The following is a 21,439-nucleotide window of genomic DNA, read 5'->3' on the forward strand; positions in this document are numbered from 1 at the left end:
ATAATAATTTAATCATTTCATGTACAGTGAAAATCATGTAAATAATAAACCTTTAGCAACTTTATACAAGATAGTAAAAACTTTGACAATCAAAACATACAATACAATTTCTGTCCTGTAAAATATGTAAACAACCATTCCCCCAAACCAACATTGAAGATTCTCTGTAAACAGCTAAAACAATTGGCATAAAAAAATAACCGAAAGAGTATCAAAATTTGAAGTTGTGAGTTGTAAAATTAAATAAAGACAATATGTAAGGGATTTTCCTCCACCATTTTAAACCCTATCTAGACCGGGGGGGGGGGGGGGGGGGGGGGCTCGGAGGCCCCCCTCAACGATTCGCGCAATATTTTTGCCACGCAAATTTTTTTGACCGCGTGGCTTGCTGACTTTTTACTTTCAAGTCTTGCACAACTTTTGAGACCAATTTTGCGTCGCCCAGGTACGTGGTTCTGAAATTACGCAACATTATGTAAGTGCATGTCAGACCAAAAATTGCTCAAAAACGTGATTTTGTGTACAAAGTCAATGCACATTGTGTTTTAAACCAAAAATCATAAATGTATGATTATTTTTGTCTCACCTGCATAGCAGAGTGAGACTATAGGCGCCGCTTTTCCGACGGCGACGGCGTCAACACCAAATCTTAACCTGAGGTTAAGTTTTTGAAATGACAGCATAACTTAATATGTATATGGACCTAGTTCATGAAACTTGGCCATAAGGTTAATCAAGTATTACTGAACATCCTGCATGAGTTTCACGTCACATGACCAAGGTCAATGGTCATTTAGGGTCAATGAACTTAGACCATGTTGGGGGAATCAACATCAAAATCTTAACCTAAGGTTAAGTTTTTGAAATGTCATCATAACTTAGAAAATATATGGACCTAGTTCATGAAACTTATACATAAGGTTAATCAAGTATCACTGAACATCCTGCATGAGTTTCACGTCACATGACCAAGGTCAATGGTCATTTAGGGTCAATGAACTTTGGCCGAATTGGGGGTATCTGTAGATTTACCATCATAACTTTAAAAGTTTATGGATCTGATTCATGAAACTTGGACATAATAGTAATCAAGTATTACTGAACATCCTGTGCAAGTTTCAGGTCACATGATCAAGGTCAAAGGTCATTTAGGGTCAATGAACTTTGGTCAAATTGGGGTATTTGTTGAATTACCGCCATAACTTTGAAAGTGTGTTGGTCTAGTTCATAAAACTTGGACATAAGAGTAATCAAGTATCACTGAACATCCTTTGCGCATTTTAGGTCACATGACCAAGGTCAAAGGTCAATGAACTTTGGCTTAATGGGGGTATCTGTTGAATTACCATCATAACTTGGAAAGTTGATGGATCTTTCTCTTGAAACTTGGACATAAGAGTAATCAAGTATCACTGAACATCCTGTACGAGTTTCAGGTCACATGATCAAGGTCAAAGGTCATGTAAGGTCAATGAACTTTGGCCACGTTGGGGGTATTTGTTGAATTACCATCATATCTCTATAAGTGTATGGGTCTAGTTCATAAAACGTAGAAATAAGAGTAACCAAGTATCACTGAACATCTTGTGCGAGTTATAGTAGTTTTCAAAATCAGCACTGCTGCTATATTGAATCGCGTGATGCAGGTGAGACGGCCAGAGGCATTCATCTTGTTAGTTTTGCTAGTCTAAATGTATTTATTTTATGCTTTTATGAAGAGTCCCAAACAAATTTTATTGAGAAAAGTATGAAAAACAAAAGGTCAAAAAACAAAGAAATACATAAGAAATTGCAAAAAACAATATAATGCATAAGAAAATGATTTGAGATCGAAATTTTGTTCATGTTCACTTGCTAAGCGCACCACAAAGAGTTTCTATACCAAAAATTTGAACATTTGGAGCTTTATTTGGGAGTTAGAGGAAAAAGTATCATTTTGCATACTAATTACGAATAAATTAGCATAATCACTTCAAAGCAATTCGCATGAAATAAATTACTATACAATTTTTCCGGCGTGATTGCGCGGTCGACGGCCATATGAACTCCCAAAATACCTCGGGCCTAGAAAGGGTTAAAAGATAACAAGTGGAATGCCTCTGGCGGTCTCGCCTGCATCACGCGATTCAATATAGCAGCAGTGCTGACTTTGAAAACTTCTATAACATAATTATTCACAAAAAACACCATTCATATGATGATACAATACTACACCTTGATCATGTGACCTAAAACTTGTCAGTGATACTTCATACCCCTATATCCACATTTGGTCTATAAACTTTGAAAGTTATGACAGCAATCTAATAATTAAAAAGTTAAAGTTAAATGACCTTTGACTTTTGTCATGTGACCTGAAATTTGCACACTTGATTACTCATATGTCCAAGTTTTATGAACTAGACCAATAAACTTTAAAAGTTATGATGGTAATTCAACAAATACCCCAAACTTGGCCAAAGTTCATTGACCGTACATGACCTTTAACCTTGATCATGTGACCTAAAACTCGCACAGGATGTCCAGTGATACTTGATTACTCTTATGTCCAAGTTTCGTGAATCAGATCCATAAACTTTCGAAGTTATGATGGTAATTCAACAGATGCCCCCATTATGGCCAAAGTTCATTGATCTTGGTCATGTGACCTGAAACTTGCACAGGATATTCAGTGATACTTGATAACTATTATGTCTAAGTTTCATGAATCAGATCCATAAACATTCAAAGTTGTGATGGTAATTCAACAGATACCCCCAATTTGGCCAAAGTTCAGTGACCCTTAATGACCTTTGACCTTGGTCATGTGACGTGAAACTCAAGCAGGATGTTCAGTAATACTTGATTAACCTTATGTCCAAGTTTCATGAACTAGGTCAATATATTTTCTAAGTTATGATGACATTTCAAAAACTTACCTTGGGTTAAGATTTTGATGTTGATTCCCCCAACATGGTCTAAGTTCATTGACCCTAAATGACCTTTGACCTTGGGTCATGTGACCTAAAACTCGGGCAGGATGTTTAGTAATACTTGATTAACCTTATGGCCAAGTTTTATGAACTAGGTCCATATACTTTCTAAGTTATGCTGTCATTTCAAAAACTTAACCTTCGGTTAAGATTTGGTGTTGACGCCGCCGTCGGAAAAGCGGCGCCTGTAGTCTCACTTTGCTATGCAGGTGAGACAAAAATGGGTTTAAAGGTTGTTTTACAATCAGGGTATACCAAACTGTCTCATTTGACTAAAAAATTGCTTGGTTCTTCCTCAATTTTAGTATACATTGCGCACAAGTGATATATTTATTTCAAATTGTAAGGCATAAGCTCACCTAATTGTTTTATAGGGTTCAATCTTTTAATTACATGTTCCATCAATTCATTTTGGAGAGGACACTTCAGAAATGGATTTGACAGAACATTTACTGTTTGAAAATAAGTGGATGTGGGCAAAATTAACATTCAGTTTGTAGCATATATGCAATTGTTCTTGTACACAAAAACATAAATCAAGTAATGTCCAAGGGTGCGTAAAAACACCAATTTGGAGAGAACAAGAGAACATTTTTGGACAGAATTGGCACCCCATTTTTGGTTAATAGTCATAAAAATATCAAATTAACTGTAGTTTTGGGGTTTTCAGTGTTTGAATAATTGCATTTTAATAATCAGTTCTGATTGGGAAAACAATGCCCAACGATTACTAATGATTAAGATGCAAGGGCTCGAAATTCAAAAAAATGAAACGAGACCGTAATTTTGGCCATAAAGTGCCAGATATGGTCACTTTTGATATTTCAATTTTAAAAGTTCTGTTGCATGTTGCTCTAACAGTGCTTACATCTTTACATCATAGATTTGATATTAAAGCACACATATCAATACACATTAAAGTACACATGGGATTAAAATACACATGTCCAAAATAGATTTTTCTAGAACTGTTGTTAGATACGAAAGACCTTGGGAGCGTTTCATCAACATTTTTGTCTGACAAGTCAGATCTGAAAAGTTTCCTTGATTTTGATTGGCTTACAAGCATCGTTACTATGGTAACTGTCGGAATAAAACGCCTGACAAGTCTTTTTATGAGATGCTTCCCTGTCATCTCGAATGATTTGCCAACAAAAATTAAAACTTGCCCATCAATATTGACTTTTAAACATAAATATAAATTGTATCTTGTCAATTTTCCATCAACTAGGAAATAATTGGAGCTACCTTTTTCTCCTATGTATTTGGCAACTTTGAAAATTTTGCTCGCCTTGCGTCTGGCATCTTTAACCAGGGGGTGGTTTCATAAAGCTGTTCGTAAGTTAAGAGCAACTTTAAGAACGACTAGTGAACCTTTTTACGCGCTAAATCACCAATGAATATTAATGGTGAATATCATTTACCATAAGAAAGGAACACTGGTCGCTCTTACGAACAGCTTCATGAAACACCTGCCAGAGAGGATTAGATGTTATTTCGGACGCTTGTGTGTATACTCGTATTCATATGTGAAGGCATCAAAAGAGCAATCCTTTACAATGAGCATTTGCAATAATATATTGATACAGGGGGGTCTTTCACAAAGAGTTAAGTGCGACTTGAAGTTGTGCTTAGTGCTAACACGCACATGATTATTTAAGTCATACTTGACTCTTTGTGAAACACCCCCCAGGTATTTTAAAACTCACACTGGTCATATTAATTTTTCCTCATGCAGGCTCTTCTAAATGATTCATGAACTTTGAATTGCCGGCGTGGACACACTGATTAGATTAAGTTGCTTCCATTAACTTAAATAGCCTTCATACAACTATATGAACTGGGCCCTTTAATATCAATCCAATTTATTAATCTTAATTCTTTTAAGTCTATGGAACTCCATGTTCAAATAGCGGAAATCAATTGTCAATATCTACCCATGTAAACACACTGTTGGAAGATAAGAGCATGTATGAACTTTTCTTATCAATATGCTTTATCCATTTAGATTAGAATTTGCATATGCTGTAGTTCACAATACATCAAGTCAATTAGAAAATTGGCCATATGTGAATAAAAGTTTGTTGGCATTGCAAACTCACATTGCAGATAATGTACAAGGTTTGGCCATGTGGATATAAGTTTGTCAGCATTGCAGGCTCAAATTACAGATGATGCACAGAGTGTATCAGAAAAAAAAGGAAAGCCAACTTTTAGGTCTTTTCTTGAGAAAAAAATATAGATTAATGATTACCGAGAAAAAATATAAATTAACGATTACCAAGGAAAAAATCAGATGAAAATAAATACCTCCAAAGAGAACATCTTCTTGAATAGTGTATGGATAGAATTTTGATATTTTCAGGATAACTAGCACCATCATTCTGAGAATATCAGGCAGAATTCCACTTGCTTGCCCAACAAATTTGATAAGTTCGACAATGAATATAACAGCATTGCATATCTCATCACTTTTTGTCTCCTAAGCTTATGTTTATAATCAATAAGCTCTTGCTTTGGACATATTTAGTAACTGAATTTCAATTTGAACGCATGAAAATACTAATTTTAAAAGCATTGTTGATCCTATGTACGTTCATTTGGCACATACTTGAAATTTGCCGATTCAATGTGAAGTGAAAGTGCAGGACCACATGTTATTTCCCACTACTCAAAGAGCAAATGTTCAATGATGTATGGTGCTACAGACCTAATTCAATTATCATTCACCAGCCGATATTTCATATATTGAAGTGTTGCATGTGTCATCATGATATTAGACAATTTTCTCATGAACAGCTCTAGTGAAGAGTTTGGTTTGCTTTTATTGATACACCCTGTAGTTGAAAATCTGACCATGTGAAATTAGACTGTAAAACAAGCAATGTAAACATCAATATACCAAGATCACATTCTAGACAAAGGTCTACTTGAATTACATTGATAAAAAATTGAACTTTAGAACTCTAATGCCATTTACAATTAATGAATAAGAGGTTATAGTTTAATCCTTAACTTGTATATACAAACAAATATGCAAAGTTTAAGACCTTTATGACTACATTTTACGATGACCCAACCTTCGAGAGATTTCATTAGGCGTTCCAAGCTCCAGGTTGAATCGGTTGTAGATGGAATCATTATCTGACTGACCATGGAGTGGTGTGTTCGTAGGATTCAAAACAAACTCACCTGAAAGATTAAAAAAATAAAGATTTATTCAACTCATCATACCAAAAAGAGGAATATCCTCATGATAAAGTCATATCAGTGGTCTAGTGGTTACGAGTCTCGTCTTTTAATCTGAGGGTCGTGGGATCGAATCATAGCCATGGCGTGTTTTCTCTCAGCAAGGTGAATGGGTACCCGGTAGGAAGCAATTTCTCAAATGCTTGAGCGTCTATATGGTGGCTTGGCTACAGCCGGGGCAATGATAACAAATAGGCCTTTTTATTTTCCCGTCTATCTCGAAATAATCTATTCCAAGGCGCATTGTTATAATTATTACACCAGCTTATAATATATACAATATTAAGTGCAGTACAGTATGTTAATGTAGCTGCGCTAGATAATAATAATAATAATATAGGATATTTATATTGCGCACATATCCACCTTGTTAGGTGCTCAAGGCGCTCCTATAAATGGTTCATATTATCATTATTATTATATTACTGCAAATTGATTAATTCAAACCTTTATTTTTTTGTTTTTAACAAACTGAAAAAAAAAATTTATATAATTTTCATGATGTTTTTTCCAGTACAAATACTTGTACAACTCTTTTCTAGAATTCAAGAAATATGTATGTCCTAGCTTTGACCAAATTAGTCATTAACAAATCAAATTAGTCATGAACAAATCAAATTAAGAGTCAAGGAGAATGCCATTTTAACAAAAACGTAATGACCCAGAAATAAACTGCATTGATATTAGAGGAGATATTAGACTACTTACGTTCAGCAGGTGCTGATTTCATTCTCTTCTCTTCTGCTGATGATCTTTTGTGACCTAAAGAAAAAACAAGTATTGACAAGATTCAGATTATTTCTAATGGCCACTGTTGGAATGCACTATTGTTGATCTATTGAAGCTATATGGACACATGCACAAATGATCCAATTTATATTATTGATTGTTGTTCTGTTTTAAAAAATGACCTTTAATTTCCATTTCTGGAAACCTGTAATTCTGTTTCAAATTGATCTACAATGGAAATTCCTTTTCATCATTTAAACTGTTACACAGCTAAAAAAATATATTCCATTTTGCAAAGGTGAATTAAATGGATTTTCACATGAAAAATAAAGTACCAAAACAAATTTTCTATTTTGATGTACTGGTAATTGAAAAAAAAATCACTGCCCCTATTTTATGGATTGAAAACTATTGAGATAATAGAATATTGAGTTTTGTATGTTATATAATGCATCAAAACTCTTAATGACAAAAAGAAAAACAGATTTATGTCATACATCTCTTTGGAATGTTTATAACTTTTTCTCAATTAATACATTATGAAAATTTGAGTTTTTAAGCTTCATTCAAATTATTCAGCAACACCACTTGTATATCAAACGAGCCTTTTTTTTTTGGGGGGGGGGGGGCAACAGGGAGAGTGATATTCTAATAATTTTCATAATTTTTTCTCTTTAGCTTTTGGTCCTATTTTACAGCTGATAAAAATACTCCACAAATGAGTTCATGAACACTAAACTACTCACAAAAAACATACAATTAATGGATAAAATTAATAAAGGTCAAGAAGCAAACGAAAGAATACTACAAAGAAAATTTAATCAAACTCAGGATATTCAGATTATTTTTTTTTCAATTTCTCACCAGTGTTATGCACATTATATCAGGCATGGAATAATAACACCAAGTATGCAAATGAAGGAGACAATCATAAACATTCATGGAGTATGAAACAATTCTCTTATTTCCTCATGTGATGTATAACAAATTGCTCAATGAAAATTTTCAATAAAGTACTGCTTTACCTTTAATTACTGTCAAATCTACAAGAGTTACAGTGTAATGAATGTGGAATGTCACTCTCATCTGCATAATCCTTGTATTATGCATACAACTGTTTTGTGAATTTGAGGGCATAAATTTGAAATTAATTGACTTTCTCTTTTTTTCATTATATTGATAGATCGAAGTTTCAGAGTTGTGCTTGTTTGATTGGGAGAGGATTCTTAGTCTTTGACCTTGAAATTCGTTGAGGTAAAATCAGAGAATGCACCATAGGTTTCAGGACTATGTGCATACAACTGTGTGTCGACACAAGATAAGATTGTTCTACAAATATACTCCATGTATTCATGACAAACTCTCCATGCATATCCTGTAGATGGCAGTATACAAGTTTGGCTCTTATGCCTGATTAATAAATTTGTTTAAAAAAGAAATTGATTAAATTTCACAAGGGCACTGCACAAATTCCACTCAATCAAAATGGACAATATTTTTTACACAGGCTAGCTTCAACAATCGTTACTAATACATGTCAACAATTAAGAGATTGGTTCAATCACAGAGAGGCTATAGCCCCGCACATCAATTCGTTTCTGAATCCACAGTCACAAAATGGCAAAAGAAAGATCAATGAAAATGAGATGGGTATATACAAACTTCCCAGATTATTACACACATCCTTCATGGGCATGTTTAAGTGATTAGCGCAATCACAATGTTAACATCATAAATGACTGGAAAAATATCACATCCACACACAGATACCCGAGGGATGTCCTGGTAAGCGGGGCATAATCTGAACACAGTAGGTATCTGTGTGTGGCTGTTTGAGATACATATCGATACACACCGTGTTCAGACATAGGGTTCACTCTGATGGACCCGATAGTGAGGCTATATGCAAAGCTGCCAAGTTGTATTTTGCATTTTCAGTATTCTTATCCCCCCAAATCAGTATTTTTACCGTGTGAGATAAATATGCAGACCTGCCAACCTCTGGGATTGAAAAACTGTATTCTGTGATAAAAAAAACTGCATTTTTCTCAAAAAAAGTGTATTTCATAATAAAATGCTTGGCGCACTCGCTCATCGCGCCGCTCAAGCTACATGCAAGCTAAAATGCGCACTGCTCTTGCAGATGAAAAAAAAAAAATCAAAAATGTGTATATCTTCACCCTGCTTTTAACAAAATGATTGAAAAAAAATAAGTTGCCTGAAATTACATTGATCTAATAACCATATTTGTGTACGTTTTATGAAATAGAGACATATATAGAGATTATTTTTCTCAATAAATAACGATTTATTTTTAAAAAAACCCCTATTTTTCAAAGAAAAAACGTACTGCCGTATTTTGGTTGCAAAAACGTACTAGATACGGCTAAAACGTACTGGTTGGCAGGTCTGTATATGCCTACCCAAAATTAGAATGCAATGATTCCAAACATAAAGGCCATGTCACATAGTTCCATGCAAGCCTTGCGTGTGACTTGTGGGTGACAGTATCTTGCATGTGTCTCACACGCGTTTATCTGCAGGACTGTATTAAAGCAAGTCTAATTTGTACGCAGAAAAGTATTGAACATGCTCAAAACTTTGTTGCGGGTGATTTTGTAGGAATCGTAAATCAGAGTCAACAGATTTAAGTTTGATTTTGCAACAGTAATTTGTGAAAACGGGGAGAAGTTAAATGCTTACTTTCAACAAATGAGATAGGCATCTCAAAGTCTCCTCCACCTCCTCCTGGTCCTGTGGCTCCATTCCCTTCTATGGAATCCATGTTGGTCACAGTTATTGATTTCCTAACGGTAAAACAAAAATATAAATATTCGAATTTAAATTTCTATATATTCACTTCCAAAAGAAATGGAAAAGACTATTAGCATTACTGAGATTTCACATTGTAGAGAGAGATCTTAAAAAATCAGTTAAAATGAGGTAATTTTGATGTTTTTTAAAAGCAAAAGAATTTGCACATGCATAGATAATAGTACCTTTTCAGTTCATAACCTTAAACATAAAAAATATAGACACCAAAATATGGAAATAGGGTTTAAACTTCAGAAGTGATAGGAATCATATTTCAACATCTGTAAATCCTTAATAGTCAAAGTTAACAGGTAGCTTGTGAATAACATAGACATAAACAAGTTTATTATTTAGAAATCTATTATGAAATATAACAAAATGCAGTTAAGAGGAGAAAGGTCAACTTTAAATATGTAATCTATTTTACAATTATAGTTCATCTCAGCTCACACATGGGCTTGTATTAAAGGGTGGAGCAAACTGACCAACGATATGTGAAGTCTCCTACTGAATGTGTGTTATAAAAAGCTAGTCTTAAAAATATGCATTTTGAGAAACTATTAAAGAACAGAGAATGAATCGGCCTATAATTTTATTCGTATAGAGAAAATAAAATGTGTTGAGAGGAAAGGCTCTTTTGCTACTTGGTAATATAATTATTGTAATATGGATGTATGGATCAGTGAATTTAAGTAGGCCTATTTTACAATACAACACTTTTGTCTTGTGGGCAAGGAACCTGACCAAATATAAGGAGTTGAGGAGCTTCTATACAAGACTGTTAGTTTGTTCTGTTTTAAATATACAGTAAATATTAGACATGTAATCTACATCAATGAAACAAACTAAACCATATATATTACATGAAATAAACTCACCTCCTCAGAGAATCATACATCAGCTGTGACAAAAAAACACATGAAATATATTATACAGTGCGTATAATATAATACCTGTTAACATTGCTCTGAATATTGTCATTTGAAAATAAGGAGAAGACCAAGATATGAAGCTGTATTTTGCTCAGTTTACAGTGTTTTTAAACACATAAATGTATGGTAAATTCCAGCAATATATTACATTCAGAGGGGTTTTTATTTCATCATTCGGGGATTAGAAACCATAATCACCTTCCTGATTTGTTTTGTGGTAATCGCAAAAATTAACTGTTATCATTCAGATTTTTAATCAAATTCTCTTCATCAGGTAGTAATCACACCTAGTGCATGCCATTACAGACATTTATTGGACATGAATTACCATCTACAAATACGTTTGTCAAAAAAATCTGTGAGGTTATTAAAGATTTCTGAATTGGAGGAAAGATTACATTTCTCATGGCAACACCATAATTTAAAACTTAATTATATCCTACATAGATTAAATGATTGATCGAATAGCATAATGCGACCAAATATATTGTAAAGTTCTATGATATTGAAACCAATCGCCTAAGAAGAAAATTCACTATGCCGTGACATCAATGGTGGAATACTTCATACTTGGCATCACAGATCATGCAATTTCTCTGCACCGGAAATTGAGGTGTATATCTACCAGGCTCTTGATGAGACGGTGCAGACACTAATTAAATTCTGCTGAGGGCATTGACTGAATGATAAATGGTCAGTCATATCACATAGTTATTCTTAAACCATGCTCTGCAGCACAGCATGTAGATTTTGGCTCCAATTGTTGATAAATCAATAGACAGATTTATCCATCAATCTAACTTATTAAAAATAAGATATAAACAAATATACCAGGCGTGGAAAGTGTACAGAGAATAATTCATGCTCTGTTGGACTGACAATATTACTAAATTTTCCTCAGGCCAAATTGCCAGACCAACCCTGGATGAATAATTCCCTCTATACTTTCTCAAAGCCTGATATATTTTTCTACTATGGATAGACATTTGTTCTCACCTGTAGCTTTTGATGTTGTCTGTTTTTCTCAACAAGTTTCTCATAAACATCATTGTATCGCTTTTTGGTTCCTTCAACTTCTCTCCGCAGTGCTGAAAAATTAAATAAAATTGATCAAACATTCATTATTCAGAGTTTATGTGATACTGACACGTTTTTAATAATAATGTCTTGTATTTTCTTCAGTGACATTTATATGAAAATCAAGGCCCCTTTTAAAGTTGCACCTACTGCAATATCAAATGCCATAGGCAAGCACTGAAATCACACCCATTTTAATTTCTGAGACGAAAGCTTCTTTGGTTGTTTATCAGATCAAATTTTCTGGTCTTTTTTTCCACCTTAATTTCCCTTCTATTTTACACCCCTGGAAGCGTTTGTCAATTTGACTGTCATCATAAGTTCATTTTTGTTTGTTTTAATATTCTAACCCACCCCCTCTTCCAAAATATAGTAAATGAATAGATAAATAATGATAACAATAATATAAAAAAAATAATGATAAATGACAAATCATAAACTTCAAAAGAAGCAATTCATTTTGTGATGATGAAAAGAAAATTCAAATTCAAAGTGTCCTTCTTTGTTCACTTGCAAAGCACAGGATGCAAATAAAAAATGTATTTTACAGGGACTGAATTTAACTTGGTTTAGGTTAATAAATCATAACTTTATATCATAAATGTGAAAGTGATGTAATAAGCTTACCTGAAATTTGAGATTTCAAACCTGACAAGTAATTAATCAAGGAAAAAAACTTTGATACATTGACGACAATGCAATTTATTTGGAGCGTCTTAATTTTAACAAAGCCTTGCTTACTATTAAACAATACTTATATTTGATTTTCGTAATCCACAGGTAAAATTAATCTAATTTGAGGATGAAAAATTCAAAACTTATTCAATTCTGTCATGTTTTACTGCTATATCACAACTATACATATTACCATGGTAATCGGAAATTTGACAAAGCATTGTTGTAAAATATTTTTCAAAATTTAAACAAATCCAAAGAAAATAATTATTTTAGGTCAACTTATGACGTATTGACCTTAGAAATTATATGATAAAACAACATATTTCTATCATTTTATTGTTATGATAAAAATCATAGTGTTATGAAATCATTCATGTTGTGTTTCATCTTGTTTCTATTTATGTATTCTTTTCTTCTTGGTTTTATTGGAACTACGGTATATGTATTCGCATGCCGAATCATGCAAAGTGAAAGGAGGGGTAATGGTACTTTCGACAGGTGCGAGGTGAATTAAAACTTTGGACTACTAACTGGCGGATCCAGGGGGGAGGGGCATAGCCGGCCCATGCCCCCCCCCCCCCCTTTGAGAAGCAGAAATTTAAATTTGTAATGTAAAAATGCAATTAAACCAGAGGTGTGCCCCCTCTTTTGAAAGTGAAAAAAATTTTTTTTTTGTTACGAAATATCCTTAATTTTAGGTTAAAAACCCTTTTTTTCTTTTTTTTTGCTTGTCAAAAATTTTCTCTGAAAAATGTGCCCCTGGGACTACTAATTTCAATATTTAAAGGATACTAGAGACTTCCGTTTGTGTCCTGTTGAGAAGTTGTTCACAGTATTGTTCCATCTGTGTATTCCTCTCCTTTGCTTTCTTGGACACATAATCCTGATATGTTCGCTCCTGCTCTATCTGAAAATGCAACCATATCATTTCATTACATTTTCATTCTTCAATGGAATATAGCCTACATGTTATGTAGGCTGGATGAATAAGATCAGACTGTATAATGAACTGAAAATAAAGAGTTTTCCTCATTCGTTTATTCAAATCTTTAGCAGATATGGTGTTTCACTTTACTCCACTTCATTTCAAACATATATTTTGTGTGCTGACATACAATGTAAATGAAAAGCAAATTAGAACTTTCTCAGTAGATAAGATTACATAGCTCTGATCTGAAAAGTTTACCTGCTTTCTACATTCACATCTTCAGTAGATATACTCATTTCCCTAAAGACTCTTTACTTTACACTTATCTTGTGTGTTAAACTACAGTGTAAATGAAAAGCAGATTTGAACATTCTCAGTAGATTAAATAGCTCTGATCTGGAGAGTTTACCTGCTTTCTACATTCACATCTTCAGTAGATATACTCATTTTCCTAAGACTCTTTACTTTACACTTATCTTGTGTGTTAAACTACAGTGTAAATCAAAAGCAGAGTTGAACATTCTCAGTAGATTACATAGCTCTGATCTGAAGAGTTTTCCTGCTTTCTACATTCACATCTTCAGTAGATGTACTCATTTTCCTAAGACTCTTTACTTTACACTTATCTTGTGTGTTAAACTACAGTGTAAATCAAAAGCAGAGTTGAACATTCTCATTAGATTACATAGCTCTGATCTGAAGAGTTTTCCTGCTTTCTACATTCACATCTTCAGTCGATGTACTCACTCTCCTCAGACTCTATACCTTACACAAATCTATTGTGTACTAAACTACAGTGTATATGAAAAGCAGAGTTGAACATTCTCAGTAGATGACATAATTCTATTCAACTGAAGAGTTTACCTGCTTAATACATTCATATCTTCAGTAGGTAACTTTTCTCAGACTCCATACTTAACACTTATCTTCTTTGTGCTGAACTCAAGTGTAAATCAAAAGCATACAATGTAGTTGAGCATTCTCAGAGGATTAAATAGCTCTGATCTGAAGAGTTTACCTGCTTTCTACATTCACATCTTCAGTAGATATACTCATTTTCCTAAGACTCTTTACTTTACACTTATCTTGTGTGTTAAACTACAGTGTAAATCAAAAGCAGAGTTGAGCATTCTCAGAGGAGTGCATAGCTCTGGGGCCGTATTCTGAAAATTGTCTTAAGAGAAATATTCTTGTATCTTAAGAGTTACAATAAAATCTGTATTCCGAAAATTGTCTTAACTTTTCTTGTAACTTTCACTGAGCGCGTATGATGTCAGAGATATAATGATGCGTAAATATATAATCGGCGCACATTATGTCTGTGCGCAAGATAAAATCTCGAGTTACAAGGTATTCTGAAAATTCTCTTATCTTTGCGTTCTCTTAACTTCCTTGGAAAATACAATGAAATTTACAAGAGGTGGGGGGCTATTGTAACTTATTGTTGCATGCGATATTTGACCGTCCGCAAAAATTATTTCTTGCTGCATCCCGCAAGAACATCATATTTTACAAAAGGAGACATTCCAAAGACATTATAACGACGGATTGGTAGACTTTTCAGAAATTAAAAATTGGTGTTCGAGACGATGAATCTTTCGAGAGAAAATAATCTTTGAAAAGAGCCACGTGTATTTTTAGCACAGAAGCGCACAAGCATAAGCGTCGGAGGCGCAAGGAACTTACGCCTCATAACAACAATGCGCTTCATTATTTTTCAGAAGAGACGCTTCTATTGGTTGACCTAAGCATATAACAAGCTTGATAATTGGTTGATGACAGAATATTGGGCGTGTCAGAGATAAAATAGGGGACGCCCTTACAGAGATAAGACAATTTTCAGAATACTAATTTAAGAGAATTTTAGCGCGCTGTTATCTTGCTGACTTACAAGAAAAGTTAAGACAATTTTCAGAATACCACCCCTGATCTGAAGAGTTTACCTGCTTTCTACATTCACATCTTCAGTAGATGAACTCACTCTCCTCAGACTATATACCTTACACAAATATATTGTTTACTAAACTACAGTGTATATGAAAAGCAGAATTGAACATTCTCAGTAGATGACATAATTCTATTAAACTGTATTGACCAGTCAATTTTACTCAACAAACTGAAATATTATGGAATAAGGGGAAGTGCATTAAAATGGTTTGAAAGCTATCTGCCTAACAGGAAACAGTATGTGACTATTGATAATTGCAATTCTGAATATGAAATGTTTGTTACGGTAGGCGTACCGCAAGGCTCAAATCTCGGGCCACTTTTATTTCTACTTTATATCAACGATCTGCAATATGTTAGTAATATTTTATCAATAATTTTGTTTGCTGATGATTCCAGTTTATTTTTATCAGGTAATGATCCGGTGGCATTGAACAATTTATTTAATTTAGAATTGGAAAAGATACAAACTTGGTTTACTGTCAAAAAACTTTATATTAATCAAAATAAAACATGTTATATATTCTTTAAAAGTAGGAATTGCAGAATACAAGATAGTTAAATAAATATAAAACTTAATGATGTATTAATAAAGAGAGAAACTAGTACTAAATTTCTTGGCGTAATCATAGTCGAAAACCTGAATTGGAAGGAACATGTAAATCACATTGCTTTAAAGATATCAAGATCCATAGGAATTTTTAATAGTTTGAAACATATTTTACCATTGAGAATTCTCATCTAATTCATTACAGAAATTATTTTTATTACAGAAACGTGCAATACGGGTTATTACTAATGCCAATTATTTAGCACATACTCAACCTTTATTTAAGAAATCGAAAATACTGAATATTTATGATATAAATAAATTACAACTAGCATCTTTTATGTTTTCTTACTCGAAACAATTGCTCCCAAAATATTTTAATGAATACTTTCAATATAACATCAACATAAATAAATATTGCACAAGAAATGCCAATAAAATGTATGTACCTTTTTACCATTATAAATTTTCAAGAACAACTGTCAGTTTTAAAGGCCCACAGTCTTGGAATCTCTTGCCAGATGACCTCAAAGAAAGTCAAACTACTCATTCTTTTAGGAGAAAATATAAATTTGATTGCTCTTTTATGTTGTTAGCTTTGTGTTTGTATTGCTGTTATTTTGTATTATTTTTTGAAGTGGGATAAATTCGGGGATTTACCTTGACAGGCCAATGGCCTTTTGTTTATCCCCCACATCCTCCTCCCTTCACCTTTACCATTTCTTTTATAATGTTATGTATAATGTATGTTGTATTTTGTATTGATTTGTAAACTTGATCTTTTGATGTTTTTAAAGAGATGTGAATAAAATTGAATTGAGTTTACCTGCTTAATACATTCACATCTTCAGTAGATATGGTCACTTTCTCAGACTCCATACTTAACACTTATCTTCTTTGTGCTGAACTCAAGTGTAAATCAAAAGCATACATGTAGTTGAGCATTCTCAGAGGATTAACTAGCTCTGATCTGAAGAGTTTACCTGCTTTCTACATTCACATCTTCAGTAGATATACTCATTTTCCTAAGACTCTTTACTTTACACTTATCATGTGTGTTAAACTACAGTGTAAATTAAAAGCAGAGTTGAACATTCTCATTAGATTACATAGCTCTGATCTGAAGAGTTTTCCTGATTTCCACATTCACATCTTCAGTAGATGTACTCACTCTCCTCAGACTCTTTATGTTAAATGTTAGCCGAGTTGAACTTGCTTAGTACAATACAAAATTCATGTTTATTTAGTTGTTTGTGAACTACACTAGATACATGTATGAAGAGATTGTCTTGTTTCTACATTCATATCTCCTGTTGATCTATTCTAGTATTTCACTTCATTTCACACTTCGTTCCACAAAATTTCAAAGCATTGTAGTTGTACAGAACTGAGCCTAATTGCACTTTCTGAGTAAAAGCTCAAGCTTATTCAGCCAAGTTCCTTAGTTGTATTGAAAGACAGATATTTTCTCTGCTTTCTACATTCATATCTTCTCTAGATCTAATATTTCAGTTCAATTCAATTAAATGCAAACTTAACTTTCTAATTTGAGCAATTCCCTTCATGTGGAGGTGTTTACCTCATTTCTGCATACAAAGTACAATATAGTTATTAAACTTTGTTTTAAGACAATTTGTACAAAGTCTTTATCATGCTGTTGAGCAATGATGAAAGACGCTATATCATGCATGGCTTTTCTGCATTCCCCACTATTTTGTCTCTGATTACATGCAACAATTTGTAGAGAAAAGCTACTTGCAGGATTCTTATGGGAGAGACATGACTGGAACTTTTGAGGTTTGCCTCATTTTTACATAATTTATATCTTCAATTTATCAAATTTTTCAGTTCAATGAGATTCATTTTAAGCAACTACCATGTATTGAAATGAACCAAACTGAGCTAAAGCAGTTAAATGAACAATTCACTTTGGTTGATTTTTTTCAGCGACATATACATGTAGGCTCACCAAAACGGATGTTTGTCTCGTCTACATTTTTACCTTCTGTAAATCCAATAGTTCAGGTCGCATCATTTAACATGATCGTTAAAACGCAACTGCCATGTACTGAACTTTGCTAATTCATTTGCATTTACAGTTCATTTCAGTATCAGGACAGAGACGTTAACTTATATAAAACATAGTCAAAACGAATGTGTCTCCAATTGTAAAAAAAAATATTTGTAAATGCACACAATGAAAACCGTAAAGAGAGAGAAAGTACCTGGTAGGTCCAAAATGCAAGTGCCCTTGAGCAAACTTCTAATATGATTTCAGGTCGTTGACCAGCTAACACCATAGATTTATACTGCTCTGATGGGGATAGATCAATCCGTATAACATCAAACTTTCCAGGTAGGTTGTTATCGCCTGAAAAAAAAATCTTAGTCATTGAAAAGAGTTTTGAAAAAGAAAACATTCATGTTTCTTAAGCCCATCCAGCAAAAACAAAGGCCCAACCAAATTCACAAAGACTGCAAATTGAGGTAATATCTTCACAATAGTATCATATCTGCTATATGAACATCTATCAAATTTATTAATTGTTCACACATTTTAAACTTCAAAATCACAATGGAAAATACAATCATTTCCGTCGACCACTGAGCTCAAATACTGTGCATTGCACACTGAATAGAGACCCAAAACTTGTAGTAAGGAGCAGGGTATGGAGAAGATATACTTACATGCAGGACAAAGAGCTTTCTTATTAAATTCTTTTGATCCATGCTCATCACAAAAAATATCTGATCGATTTTGTCAAAGAAATTTCAGGCTTTCAGAATAAAGATACAAAATGTATCTTGATACATACTGCATTCAATCAATATCTCTGCATGGTACCTTCATTATAATATCCCAAATTATCTCCTGTATCAGTATGAGACAGAAGCTCTTGAAAGCTTTGGATCTCAAGTTTTGGATTGTAAGTTTTTGATTTTAGATCTCACTTTAAACAGTCATAGATCATAGATATTTGTCAACTTCTTACTTCTCTTGATAGCCAACTTAATAGTTTATTTAATGGGTGGAGTTCCAATCTAACTTTAGATCTAACATAAAAAAGACCTCCTGCACCACCAACTCCTCCTCCATCTTCTACTTATAATTATTCTTTAATAACAATAATAATAATATACAGTTCTTGTATAGCGCATATCACGTTATAAATAATGTCTCTATGCGCTTTATCTTGTTCTTCTCCTCTCAATACTGACATACAGATGGGGCGCTTGGGGTTTCTTGGCAAATAAAAAAAGGAGGGGAGAAAAACCAAAAAGGAAAAGGGTAAAAAGTGATATCTGTCTAGAATGTCAAAATCTATCCCAAATTTTTTTTTTTGTATAACAAATTTCCCTTGTAGAACTTCTGCGCTATACGTCATATCTGGCAACCACAAAACATATGCTGTCTTCCATGTGGGAGTTTACCTTAATATCAGACTTTTGTAGATCTTTAAAAATTTGGTACAAAAGTTTAGAGACAGCTTCTGATTTGGAGATCAATTTTCAATGTTTACTAAGCTGCAAAGGGATTAATTTGGTGCCAAATAGAAACTTTGATAAGCAGATTCCTCATAAAAATTTCCACTTTTGTTTAGCCGTCTACTTCAAAATACTTCAAAATTTTACTGTCAACTATTGTTTGTCTTGACTCTTGTAGTGGTTTCCACACCTAAATAACCTTCTAAGAATCTAACAAGTTAGTGGGTCTGTCACAAAGACACAAGATTGATGAGCTGCTACTGCTATGTGCTAGGGCCTAGCTAGGCACAATGAATTAGGCTATACATCTAATGTTAGAAGCAGAATACTGGTGATAGAAGTTTAAGCTGGCATTGTTGCTTGTGATGAAGTAAACTTTAACGTTTGAAGTTTCAATGTCTAATAGGTCTAATGATTAGGCCAAAGTACTTTCAAGCCTAGACCAAATTAAGCTTCAGTCTCTGTTTTGTTGGTTTTTCTGCTGGATTGCTGACTAGCACGAGACCTAGCCTACCCTGCCTAGGTCTAGAGAATCTTCGTCTTGCTTTAGGAATTAGTAAACAAGTTTTTTTATTTTTTTATTAATAGAAACTCCTCCAAAAACAGACAGATTTCAATTTCACTCAGCTTGATTTAACCCCTGCCCTGGCCTTGGTTCAAAGTGGAAAATCCATATCCTGACCTTGACCATAGTCTGAGGGCCTAGTGACTAGATTCTAGTGAGTAGAGTAGCCTAGTCCTAGATATTTTTGGTACTTCTGTCTTCAGTCTATATTTTATGGAGCATTTAACTTTTAAGCCTTATTTTTCACTATTTAGGAAATTTTATGGTAAGTTTTGAGCAATGCTTTTGACAATAATGCTAATAAAGAATATATTAAGGTAATGCTTTTTAGTAGAAATGCCGTTTCATTCTTGTTGGTCCTACCTAGTCTACGACTACGTATGGTCTGGAGGAGGTAAGCCTTGGCCTAATGTTTGTTAATTCTAACTTAAAACAAGACAGAGTCCAGCGGTATACCCATTTGTTGTGTGTCCGGAGAGGTTGTGTGTCTGGATGATCAATTTTATAAAGTCATTTGGAAAAATTTACAAGCAAAGTTTCAACTTTCATCAATCTGTTAGGTAGTTTACCTTAGATTTTATTTAGGAAATGTTTTATAATTAAAGGGAGCCTAACGTTGTTGTTAGACTTAGACTTAGAGAGAACAAAATAGGCCTAGATGACTACAATATTTTTAGTGTTATCCAAATTTAATTAAAGAAGAAGGCTTCAAAAATATAAAGTGTCCAGACACCCGACCCCCCAATCTACTACAAAGTAGACTAACGTTAGGGTCTAGGGCCTAGGCCTACTTTTTAACGTTACAAAACAAACATCGAACGCCACAGCTCGTGATCCCACAGTCCAACCGGTCAATGCCCACGAAGCTGCCGGAGCTTAGCCGCCGCATCGCGGCGCGGTTTGCGGGACGTACCGGTACCGGGTACCAAGACGTGAGATCGCAATTGCCGTTCAATTTATAAAATTGAAATGGGAACAATGGTTTAACAAATATTATTTTTCTCAAAAGGATACGAGAGCAAGATGTCACCCATGCATTTGAATTGAGACTTTGCCTGCACTTTCGATAATTGCAAACCATATCCTCCATCTCTACCGGTTTTGTCAAGACAAAGTTATAACTTATATCGAGCTTGCAATTAATTTGGCTTGCATCACATGCGCACGCGCACTAGCACTTATAATCCGCAGACGCTTTTTTTTGGAACGTAGAGTAATATCTATTTTCAAAAGCACTTCATACAAAGTATTTTTTGTCGAAAATCGACGAATCATTGAACAGCAGCAGTTTCGTCCGTGTTATTTCTTGACAAACGACATATTTGCATATTCGTCAGCTCCGAATCACAGGACGATTAATCGTAATTCTTTTTCACTTTCTTTCTATCTTTTATCCTTTCTTTCTAATTTGTCTTTCCTTTATTTCATATAGGGAGGGAAATGCAGTGATGAAAATAATGCAAACACACAGAAGCTTAAATTAATCTTGCCATATGATTATGATCTTTTGAA

General features: G+C 33.8%; 1 protein-coding gene across 1 annotated transcript; it reads right to left on the reverse strand.

The window, feature by feature from the left end:
* Positions 1-5,694: 5,694 nt before the first annotated feature.
* LOC129261949 (E3 ubiquitin-protein ligase CCNB1IP1-like) lies at positions 5,695-21,017 on the reverse strand. The gene is made up of 10 exons (XM_064099294.1): positions 20,942-21,017; positions 18,565-18,624; positions 18,102-18,247; positions 13,244-13,358; positions 12,401-12,421; positions 11,693-11,784; positions 10,643-10,665; positions 9,654-9,757; positions 6,930-6,983; positions 5,695-6,164 (listed from the first exon to the last, which is right to left on the reverse strand). Exons 1-10 carry the CDS (start codon positions 21,015-21,017, stop codon positions 6,031-6,033), a joined length of 825 nt encoding a protein of 274 aa, XP_063955364.1. The 3' UTR covers positions 5,695-6,030.
* Between the last annotated feature and the right edge of the window lie 422 nt (positions 21,018-21,439).

This window comes from Lytechinus pictus, chromosome 5 (genome assembly GCF_037042905.1).
Source record: "Lytechinus pictus isolate F3 Inbred chromosome 5, Lp3.0, whole genome shotgun sequence".
In the NCBI taxonomy this organism is placed as follows: Eukaryota; Metazoa; Echinodermata; class Echinoidea; order Temnopleuroida; family Toxopneustidae; genus Lytechinus; species Lytechinus pictus.

Coding starts and splice junctions, on each gene's coding strand:
- LOC129261949 (XM_064099294.1), bottom strand. CDS start 21,017: ATGGAGGATATGGTTTGCAATTATCGAAAGTGCAGGCAAAGTCTCAAT. Junction 10,666..11,692: donor GACAACATCAAAAGCTACAG/GTGAGAACAAAT, acceptor TTTTTGTCACAG/CTGATGTATGATTCTCTGAG. Junction 6,984..9,653: donor GCCTATCTCATTTGTTGAAA/GTAAGCATTTAA, acceptor TTTTTTCTTTAG/GTCACAAAAGATCATCAGCA.